The sequence below is a fragment of the Copidosoma floridanum genome, unplaced genomic scaffold (genome assembly GCF_036245765.1).
Source record: "Copidosoma floridanum isolate Cflo_tuat_1 unplaced genomic scaffold, Cflo_Japanese_pri ptg000020l, whole genome shotgun sequence".
Lineage (NCBI taxonomy): Eukaryota > Metazoa > Arthropoda > Insecta > Hymenoptera > Encyrtidae > Copidosoma > Copidosoma floridanum.
This window is the reverse complement of record NW_028321897.1, coordinates 7,960,789-7,972,827: the sequence shown is the minus strand read 5'-3', so window position 1 is coordinate 7,972,827 and position 12,039 is coordinate 7,960,789. Positions and strand designations below refer to the sequence as shown.

At 33.7% G+C, this 12,039-nt stretch overlaps 1 protein-coding gene and 1 long non-coding RNA gene across 2 annotated transcripts in view; both read left to right on the top strand.

Annotated features, from left to right (window-relative positions):
- Positions 1-12,039, top strand: part of LOC106640047 (serine/threonine-protein kinase SIK3) — a 61,658-nt gene continuing 49,619 nt past the window's right edge. The window contains exons 1-2 of the mRNA XM_014353929.2: positions 1-638; positions 883-1,439. Coding sequence (XP_014209415.2) covers positions 1,206-1,439 — 234 coding nt within the window. The 5' untranslated portion in view covers positions 1-638; positions 883-1,205. The remainder of the gene's footprint in view (positions 639-882; positions 1,440-12,039) is intronic.
- On the top strand, positions 9,956-10,892 carry LOC149374362 (uncharacterized). The gene is made up of 3 exons (XR_016293128.1): positions 9,956-10,023; positions 10,330-10,419; positions 10,599-10,892. It is a non-coding gene; the product is annotated as an uncharacterized LOC149374362 (long non-coding RNA).

Here is a 12,039-nt window from a genome sequence, read left to right as displayed (position 1 = left end):
TATTACGGACACTCTCATTCTCTCATAACTTCACTATACTAGTAATACACGAGATACATCTGCAAGCGTAAATAAAATCTATACTTACAGACGAAGTGTGTCCGGACTCCGGAGACTCCGGGAGCTATAGGGTGTATCTGTATGGTTGCTCTCGGGGGGGATAAGAAAAGAAAGACGAAGAAAGAGCATCAAGTTCGATAACCCGCTCTCTCGCGCGTGAGCGGCTCTCTTTTTCTCTTTCTACTGTAATACTGGTTTTAGTAATTTAGTGTTTCGCCATCGTCAGCGTGCAAGGCAAGCCAGCCTGCAACCGCTACATAAGTATGCACGCTCTCTCTCATCTCAACTGATCTCTGTGCTCCGTTGCCCTGGCTGATGATGGCTGCTACTGCCAGTGCTGCTCCGATGATGCGTGTTTTTTAATTATCTGGCTCATCTCTTCTTCTTTTTATGTTTTGCTCTCTAATTTTCGCCATTCCAATGCGAAAAATTGCGCGTCTGGGAATTACCCCGCAATAAAAAGTAAATTAAACACGACAACTATATCATATAACGAATTAAGACGATGAACGCCCGCGTGTGTATGCTGTGTATGTGTTGTTAATGTGTAATGCAAGAAAAGTGCTCAGGAAGCAACAGTGAATATATTTAATAATACCAACGAGAATAATGACAATTATTGCCATTGATGTGGCTTGGCATGTAAATTTGTTCGGGATTTAGCTTGGAACAGCTCGGAGCGCTCCTTTTTTCTATAGTCAATGTATTGAAGTTATTACATAGCTCCGAGTATATAGCTTACAGTAGCTCCAAGCTGTTCCAAGCTAAATCCCGAACAAATCTATAATAAAACAACACAAATATAATATGGTGTGTTGATAGGACGTATAAATATATATATACACACATGCGCGCGGTGTGTTACGGGGTTCGGCTGCTGCTGTCTGCTGTTGATTGCTGTCTGCAGTGGCTGTCAATTACAATTTTTTAGCGAAGCCTTATTGCACATCAGCTCAAATATACTTACAACGGCGAAAGTTAAACGAACGAAGGGGTTACGTTGAGCGTATATGTATAAAGTTTCCAAGTGTGTATATGGGTGTACATACATAAATACGTAGTATACGTATACGTACACATAATATACATATACATACACAACATATTTATACTCCGATGCATAGATAGACACACGTATAAACGTCATGGCATCAGCTAAATCGACGGCGTCCTTTGGCACCCCGTGCTCCGCTTCACCGCACAACAAAAATAATGGCCATCAGCAGCATAAGCACGCTTCAAAGTCAACGTCGTCCTCGTCGTCGCAGTTCCCGGTTAGCAAGCTCATCCGGGTCGGGTACTATGACCTCGAGATGACGATCGGCAAGGGCAACTTCGCCGTCGTCAAAATGGCCACCCACATCGTAACGAATTCCAAGGTGACGATTATTGTCTTGCTTACATGCATATCATATGTCTACGTCGTCGTTGATGCCCTTCACCCTTTCAGACATGTACCATAAATATATGCACCCTCCAATTTGTTAATCAGTAGTACAATCATACACGCTCATATCCTGTCACAATCGCACCATGTTCTCTCTGATGCTTTATACATTACTTTTATACTTACCCAATATTACCTAGCTGCTCCAACTTCTCTGACGTAGATACAAAAAGTATATACATGACGAACAACCATCTGTATCTTGTGCATGTGTATAGGTATGCGTAAAAGTGTATATAAGGATATGCACGACACGAGAGACAGAGAGAGAGGGAGCAAATAAAACGATTTTAACTGTAGGTACAGGGTGTCATTTTTATAGGGGTGTCTAATTATGTATGTACAAATACTATTGTAGAGTGTCCAAGAACAAAAATCCAATTATTTCCCATGCATCCTGGTAATGTACCTGCACAAGAGAATTATATTCAATAGCAGGAAAAAAGTTCAAGGCTTTCTTTTTTTTATATATATAATATGATTAAACAAATAATCATTGTCACATAAGAATAATCGTAAGTGTGTGAAAAAACGCATCTCTTATGCTTGTTTGAACTTCCAATACTTTTTGTTTCATCTAAAATTGCTTGTGGTAATTTGCTTATGATGTATGTCAATTCTTTATTTTTTTTTTTCTTCTTCTTTACTTCAGCACACAAGAGAGCTCTCGCTCTAATGAAAAATTCACATACGTGAAACAAGATCATCAGTGCACACGAGCATATGAAAAAAAAAAAAAAAAAAAAATTACGTATAAACATGTCAAATAAATATAGTAGAGGCAAATTAGGTTTTTTTTGTCAAGTAATTATATAATCCGATGTTTTTTAACGATAATGTTTTCGAATGAATTTGAGCGACTCCTAATCCGTTCGATTTTATCTTAGCGAAAAGATGCGAAATGTGTGTTGCAAAATCGGATTCGAAACGCAGCATTGCATTGAAAAATGTTCATAAAAAAGAATTAGAAAAGAAGGCAACTAAATACCAGTTTTTCGACCTGAATCTGCTCAATATGTTTCCAACCGTATATGGATAACACTATAAGTACCATATATATACATATATTAAATGTATGTCAAAAGATCGTCACTCCATGTGGACTCAGTCGATAACAGCGCATGATCTCATTCACACTATTTTACATATACTTTTAAGTGTAAAAACAATACCGATTTTCGTCCAACACATTATGTACATTAAGTTTCCTTGTCTGTTAGCTTAAAATATACAATATTTTTCCATCAGATATATATGTTCAAAGCTACACGAGAAATGATATTGTTTAAAACATTTGGTATTTTTTCACACAATAACATTAGATCGTAGAATTAGTTTTTTTGTTCAATAACAATACGGCAGCTTTGTATGCATATTATATATATATATATATATATATATATATATATATATATATTTGGATTGGTCACTTTAGGGAATTTTCGAAAAGTCATAGATAGCATTATTACTGTCATAGATAAGTTTGTAATGCTTATTTTATCATGCAGACAATGTGGGTTTACAAACTATGATTAAAAATTATTATCTATATACGATTAGGCAATTTGGGGAACTTTCGCATCTGAGTAAATAATTATTTAGTCAGAAGATTCCCGATAGTTTTAAAATTCGTGATATTAATAATTCAATAACTTTCTTTTTTGTGCATGAAAAATTGAGGTAAGTGTTGAACTCTGTTCTATAAAAGAACCTGGTGGGAAGAAAAATTGGCATCAAGGCTTTTCTTTTGGAAATCAGGTGATTAATCAGCTGATTTTTTATGTCAAAATATAATATAATTCTTTTTTCCTATCGAAACCATTTTTATTATCCTTAGGCAGTAAAAAACTTTATTTAATTGTTCAAGCTTTATTTTCTTCTCACATAATTTTCAAAAACAAATCTCTAAGTCGAATCAAAAAAAAATCCTGAGGTCAGAATTTTTATAAATTGTGATATATTAGATTTTAAAATAAAAAATAACCTGATTAATTTCTTAAGCTACTAAAGAAAGAAGCCCATGTTACTGCACCCCACAACTTTCTGTCAAAATATATTTAAATGTCTAACTTCGTGTAAAATGCATGACTTAACCTTATAATATTATCTAATGAATTAGCCTAATTTCTTAGTGAATCCAATTTGAAACGCATATGGTGCACGTAGTAGTGCAAGAATCTCGTATAAACAATTCTGTAGGTTTTTTTACTAATAAAGTGATCGTACGACATATCTATTAACTACATCACTATTGAGGCCTAAAGCGAAGTTCTAATTATAGCGCCCCCATCGAGCAACTTGTGTATCATGCACCTAGTCTATGACTGAAGAACTTAAGCACTGGGCATTCAGTCACCCAAGTAGAAATTGAAAGTGGGAGAAAACTAGGCCCAAGCTTGGCTGGCACGCCGCCCACCTCGGCCGCAGCTTGGCACCTGACTTAGGTTCAGTGAGTTTGTAATACGGCGTTGACTCGGTTTTGCAGCTTGGCCTGACTTGGTATGGTTGTCTTTCAGCAATCACCCACTTTCGTCTGCACATAATTATAATACAGAGGCGTCGATATTTAAGTATACAAATAGTATTACATGTTCGTACGCAGACACACACATGAATATATATATATACAAACTTGCGTGCTTATACATATCCAATATCAGTGCAGATGAAAGTGGGTGATTACTGAGCGAAAGTCATGCCAAGTCAGGCCAAGCTCTGTCCAAGTCAGCGCCGTATTAAAAACCCACCTGCGGCGAGGCTTAGTTGATTGATTTGGACCATTCGTTTAAGCTGGACTGCCCACTTTCAATTTCTACTCGGGCAGAGAGTGGTTACATGCGGCAAAAATAGCGGAACGTCACAGCGTCAGAGACAAAAGTTCCCCTACTACCCATTTCATTTGTTACGCTGGCGCTGTGGCGTTTTTTCGCTGTGAAAAGTGTACATCCTGCACATAGAGCGGAACAAAATGAAGCGTAATGGTAGAAGCCGGAGAGAAACGGTTAAACTTATCTTTCAAAGACCAATGGACAAGGATACTTACCGACTTGTTTGTTGGAGACGGATGCGTCAGGGATCTTGGAATAAGGGTTGCCAAGGTCCTTTCCTCTAACTTGACAATCACGCACCGAGCGCTTCGAGCCGAATGGCTCCAGTCCCTTTTTTGGTATCTAAGTACTTGTTTGCCTCTACGTTTTTTTTTAAGTTTGGTCGTTCGATCAGTCAGTCCGATTCCTCTAGCATGTATACCTATATACATAGTGAATATATATATACTTTTTTGAGGAATGGGACTGACCGAACGAACGACCGAACGTCAAAAAAAACGTACCTTACATCTCAACACATACCTTTTTCGGAATATGTCGTAAATTGATTTTTTATGACACGTCTTAAATATAATACATAACATGTTGTAAATTGAAATTACGACATGGCATAAATGACCATAGAGATATTATAGATGTATATATTATAGTTAAAAAGAGATGCAACATCGAGCTACCTTTCTATCTCTCTCTGTGGTCGCTACTGATTGCCTATGCCCACATATACGTTAAACATCTGTAGCCAATCAGCAGTGAGCACAGAGAGAGATAGAAAGGTAGCTCGATGTTGCATCTCTTTTTATCGTTTTAACGCTGCCACTTACAGAAGAATCGGTGGCTTGCCTACTCTATCTATAATATCTCTATGTAAATGACACGCCCATGTCTGGTCGTAAGACGTTGTGTCTGCTTCTGATTTAAAATCACCTTTTATATGAATAGAAAAAGCAACTATTCGAAAGCTTTGTGATTACTTTTATCTCAGAGGAAATCTAAAAATAGATGACGCAAGCGAACGAATACGCAATGACTAAGCTCACTTTATGTATATGACCGAACTTTCTGAACAAGGTAAGCCGAACGAAGGAACAATGATAATCGATTATGCTCATAAATACGTACGATAAAATATCGATACAGTATCGATGTATCAAATACATCACATTATCACAAGATATTGGTTTCTTAATCGTTTTGTGGTTTGGCCCTTGTACTTATATAGCTCATATTGAATTGTAACCTCAATATTTCCATGCTTGGAAAGAAATACAGCTCACGCAAGACTGCAATCTTAATATTTTTATGCAATCGTTGTGATCTCGAACGATTATTTCTTTGCTAATTAGCATATTTGTATTGTATTATATGAGCTTGTGTATATTTAGTCTTGAAAGTACGTAAATACATCAAATTTCGCATTCATCTTTGAAATAGATAAGCTACAAATGCATTACTTTGTCACTACTGCTGAGTTATAAAAATGGATTGGCAGCGACATCAAAGGTAAGACAATATTCCTCTGCTCTGTTTTTTTTCCATAACTATTTGTTAATTACCTATACAATCCTTACTAATTTTGGACTTAGTTTGCAACACTAACCAAGAATACTAGAGATATTTTACGGTGTTAGTCTCCTGAAGCTTTGCTGCAAATACTTCCTGTACTTTTTAATACGTCATTTTTCAAGATCCATTGTAAGGGATGAATCCATTCAAGAGTGAAGGGAGACGTAAGGGTAAGAAAATCTATTAGTAATCGAAATAAATATTGAATGCCATGTTAAACTGTATCAAAGTGTACTGTACTGTACTGAATCTACGTAACTACATTAAACTGTTTGTTGTTGAGTATGTATTTTAGATACTTATGCTCGGTACCTAGATCTACATTAAGTTAGTTTAAGCTTAATTGCAAAAAACCAAATAGTTCTTATACGTAGCAAAGTAATATAGAAACTACGTAGTGATTGTTGAAGTTTCATGTGCACATTCATATTTGAGTTTCATTTTTATAAATACTCAAACGTAGGTGAACATAAATAAATCATGTTTATGGTGCAAAGGTTAAAATTGTTATCATTTAGAGATGATTTACTAATTAAAATAAAATATTTAAGTCCTCAGATGGACGAATTATGTAATTGTAAATAAGTATATCCAGTAACGTTCTTGCTGATTTCAATTTTTCAAATTATCTTCTCCGATTGAATTACCAGTAGTTTATCGATGGTATGAGTTTCTTAAATGGGATATTTTGATAAATCTTGATATAATATATTTTTGTGTACGCTGACACATAATACAATAAAGTTTTAACTTAAATACGTACCAAAATAAAAGATTATCCGTCTGCACAAAGCTGTCATAAAAATTACTTAAGCGGTTTCTGCTCACAATTATCAAAATATAATTTAAATTAGCAATTTCATGTCACTTTGTATAATTTTTCCTAATAGCATCATGGTACAACTTCACTTTCACTATTATTTACAAAATACAAGAACATTCTACTGCTTACATCTTTAAGGTCGACTGCCTTCGTCTAATGAAAGAGAAGTTAATAAAAAGATTACAAGTTATTCTCCAAATGTGGTACAAAAACTTCAAGTTGTTCTGAAAAGAATTGATATGGACAAAAAAAAATCTGCTTGTCATGGTATGAAAGGAAAAAAAAGGTCTCTAGTCCCTCATGAGGATCATGATTTTTCTTACCTCCCCGGTAAAAAGGGTGAGTTATATTTATTTCCATACTTGCAAACATATCCTTTAGTGTCAATTATCTCAGTATGTTTACGAAATTTAATTCATTTTGATTAATTTCAGGAAAGTTTTTCAACAACTCTAATGATGGTTCAATAACGGAACACCTTCAACAGTCCTCTAGTTCTTTCAATAATAGTAAGACTTTTTTAATTATTTGTAAAAATTGAAATAAGGTTAACTCGTGGTGTAGTCGATCATTTTGAAACTGAACCATTTTTATATTGGTGAAGGACCTTAAAAGTTTATGAATTTTTGATATACATATACTATTATTTCCAGTTTACTCACATATATCTTGCTCTGATTGTATCAAAATTCTAACTATTCTATAAAAAATTTTATTTATACTCACGTTATTATTTTTTAGTACATCAGGCTACTGAACAATCATCGATTTCTAGTTTCGAAAATAGATTTGAACGTGATGATCTTATAAGAAAAGATGTAGGAGAAAAAAATCCAACTATTCGAGACCGTTCAAGTCCAGACTCCAAAAATTCTTACAAAGGTACATTTATGTCGTAAATTATTTTTTTTTTTAACCTAAAGAATAAGCTTACAAGCTAGCTAGTGGAAATTAAAAAAAAAAATGATAAGTACTTTTCTTTCATTGCCTCAATAATAACTGCATTGTAAATATCAAGTGTCTTCAACATATTTATTACATAATTTTATTCATGCATTGTAAAAAAGTCTCATAATTATAGAAAAATAAATAGAAAATTCTTAACGATTTCACTTAACAAAAGTAACTTATGAATAAATTAACATATTAAAAATGATTATTATCTTAGAAGTTTTAAATAGATAAAAGTTTAATTGCGATACTTTATTTTCTTCTGTTACTAGTACCTGATGACTGGGAAGAAGAAGTCAGTTCTGGCTCTGAATACGTGACTGAGTCGGAGAGTTCATCAGGCAGTAGCACAGACAGTGAATGTACATCTGATTTGTCAGAGGGTTCTCAGAAAAAAAAGACTAAAACCCGAGTCTCATTAAAGTCATCTTACGTGGAAACTAATCTGCCTGCGAAAAATACTCTTTCATCTTCTCCAGTTAGCAAATCTAACAATTCTTACATTGCTAACTCCTCAGCTGATTCAGGACTCGATGTATCGACGAATTTAGAATCTGTTGGTAAGGCCATAAAAAACAGAAGAACGGCTATATTGTTGCATAGTAAATGTGGTCCAAAAAGATATGCGTGTATATTTTGTTTAAAAAAGAGAGAAAAATTTCCCGATACACAAGTGCTGTACACAAAGCTATCTAAACATTTTGTAGCAAAACATTCAAAGGAAAAAGAAGTGATAGAACTGATACACAACGATTTAAGTACATGCAAAAAAAGTGAGAAAAAAACTGTAGAATTAAAGCGACACGCTATTATCAAATGTTTAAGAGACAAAGGAAATTATCTAAATAATATCCGAGCCAACACGGGCGAGGAATTTGTTGTTGCTAGGCGACCTAGAAAAGCAGGAACATCTATTAGTTCCATGGCGCCATGTCCTCAATGTAAAGTTGCTTTCTCTCGTTCATCTCTTCGAAAACATGTAGTAACTTGCACAGGAAAATCATTCAAACGTAAGCATGAAATACAAAGTTTAGCTAATCGTGTCGAAGGCAACTACCATGTAAAAGCGACAGAGGACGCTATTTCTATAGCTTCCCATATTCGAGACAATAATGTACACGATGAAATTCGTCATGATTACAGTATAATCTTATGGTTGAATGCCGAAGCACGCAAAAGAGAGACGACTAAGCACCATTACGAAAAAATCCGAGCCAATTTATGTCGTCTGGGAAGATTGAAAAGAGAGATGAAAAAAATGATTCGTATGGATAATTTAAGTGACATATTTAACGAAGAATGTTTTGATGACTTTATAAAAGCAGTAAAAATATTGGGTAAAACAGATAAACAAACAAAGTTTATGGCTGCCCCAGCCACAGCAAGTGATGTTGGAGCTCTCGTAAAAGATGTAGCTCAAGTCTACTTCGTTGATTTAGGAACTGATAAAAAAAATGAAGCTGAACGAACTCTCATTTCCAATTTTTTATTCAAATTCAAGGTAATGTGGCATCGTGATATTGGAAATACAATATCAGAATCTCAGGCTAGGCAAAAAAGAAATAAAAAAGAAGTCATTCCCGATAAAGATGATACAATAAGACTACGCAAATCGTTAGAGATAAAAATGGCTGATGCCTATAAGGCCTTATTAACAGAGTATAGTGATGAGAAATATATAAATTTAAGAAATGCTCTTGCTGTTCACATTCAACTCACAAACTGTCGCAGAGTAGGTGAGGTTGAAAGACTAGAAATGGATACATTATCCAATTTTGAAGAAAATAATGGGAAATTTAGAATAGAAGTAAGAGGAAAAAGAACGAGACCTGTACCAATAATTTTTGACAAAAAAGTTCGTACGTACTTAGATTTATTAGTAAAAAAAAGAAAAGAAGCAAAGATAAGTACAGAGAACTGCTACGTTTTTGCAAACATTCACGATTTAAATAACGATTTTACGTACATTCGTATAAGTAGAATTATTCCTCATTTTGCTGAAAATTGTGATGCCAATGTACCGGAATCGTTGCGTGGAACGAAATTCCGAAAACAAGTCGCCACTTACGGTGCGAAGGAAGGCATAAATGAGCGAGCAGTTGGAAACTTATCCGAATTTTTAGGTCATACAGACAAGATTCACCGTAAAAACTATCGGACACTTGATTTTGAAAGAGATATGGAAACAATTGAACAAATCCAAAAAGCCCAAGGATTTTGTGATCAAAATTATGAGTCTCAAATAAATTATGATTTTGACAATCCAGTCAACGAAAATCAATCACCACCATACGAAAACGAAGATATAGAAAAAATTCAGTCGGTGGATGATCAGCACTTTGATTCTGGTAACTAAGAGTAATTCGTATACTAAACTCAAAGAAAAATAATATTCCATTTTCGTATAATGTCTCGAAAAAAGTAAATTTCACGGACTCCATGTTTTAATTATTCATTGCATACAAATATTTAAGAAGGTATACATATGCTGCACTAATGAAATAATCGAATAATGATGAGCATACTAATCACCAATATTTAGTATTAAGTCTTAGTATTAAAAAGTTAAACCTAACACAAATAGGACCAAATATTTTTTTAGTTTTCTTTTGAAGGATCATATTCTGATAAATTTTGTTTTTATTTTATTGCAGAAATACTTGAAAAAGAAATATCTCATAATTACCAACACGCTATCACGGAAACAAATTTACTCCAGGAAAATAGGAAATCTGTAAAAAATGGTGAGTACGAGAACTACCTAAAAAGAATAGTAGACAAATATTGTATTAAGACATTGATCAACAGTTAAAAATCCTTAAATTTTTTTAATGGGCAATCATGTCTATAAATTATTATCAACCTATTACATGCTTTCAATCTAAACGTTTTAACTAAGAAATTTTTTAATTTAAATATCTAGATGCCCAGCCAATCCACGGCAGGAAAACTCAATGGCTCCGAGAGGATATTAGAGAATTGCTAAAAGCATTTCCAAACGCTTTAGATCTCAATCACAAGGTTCCAAGTAGTCAGGAAATAATTTTGTTTCAAAGGAGAACGACAAATTTAAATCTCAAAGCTCGGAAGGAACCGCAAATTCGCTCATGGATCCACACACAAAGAAGAAAGGAAAATAAAGAAGAAAATTCTATCTCAGAAAGAAATACCATTCCAACATATATTTATTCAAATTTTTCAAAGTATATTGAAAATGGTAAGGAGCCTTCGCTTAAGACATACTCAAAGTTTCTAATAAGTTCTCCATCACTAGCAAATATTACTTTATCGAACGTTCAAAACTGGGTAAAAATGGCCATTAAAAAAAAAAGTTGTTAAAATTCACCTTTTACTGGACCGTTTGATTTTATTACTTAGTACTTCTTTTATCCAGTCTCACGGTTTAATACTTGTAGGTAGCGAATTGTGTAGAGTTTTTTGTATTAGTACTTATATAATTCAGACAGGCACAAAAAAGTATTCAAAGCTATTGAGTAAACTTGTAAGTTCGTTTGTAATAAGTACTGTGATGAAAAAAAATTATGTTAAGTATTTATTATTTTTTTTGATAAACGAACGATAAGAAAGTAAAATATGTTGTGAATTCATTGTAATAACATAATACTAATGTACACTCTAGTTTCCTCTTGGCGTTATATTTTATATTGAAAGCGCAATTTGACATCTTAAATGATGCTTCAAGAATAAAAGTAATCTCATTTGTATTAGTAAATTAGCGTTGGCATATTTCGTGTACAAATTTTAATAAAAATATAATAAAAACAGTTTTTCCGATGAATTGATTTTAATTTTCATGATAAGGTAAACAACAAATGTTTTAAATTATACATTTTAAATTCACTTGCAGAATCAGAAATTTTATACTAAAAAAACGATAAAAAAACCTTTTACAATACATCTTAAACTATTCTTGGAAAATCACCTGACAGTTCAACATCAGAGATCAGCTGATTTTTTCAGCAAGTGAGGATGAATAATTAAGGAATATCAAGCTAACAAAAACCACTTTAATGAGAAAATTACGAGTATATACACCGTATTTTGGTGACCTGGCCGATATATCAATAAGTGGATAGCATGATTATAGTCCTATAGATACCCATAACCATCTTCCATAGTGTTCACTGTGGTGCTTTCATAGGCGTCTAAATTATATACAAAATCTAAATTACGTTTCAATAGTACATAATGTTACAAAAAAGCTAATGTATTACCTTTTTTTGGCAAGCTTATATTCTGTTATCAAAAATGGTCTTTCACTTCACTTTTTATCAACTCCCTGCCCTGAAAGTCTTGTTAACTACCACAGTGACAAAATTTTGTAGGTCATCGCTGGGAGCGAT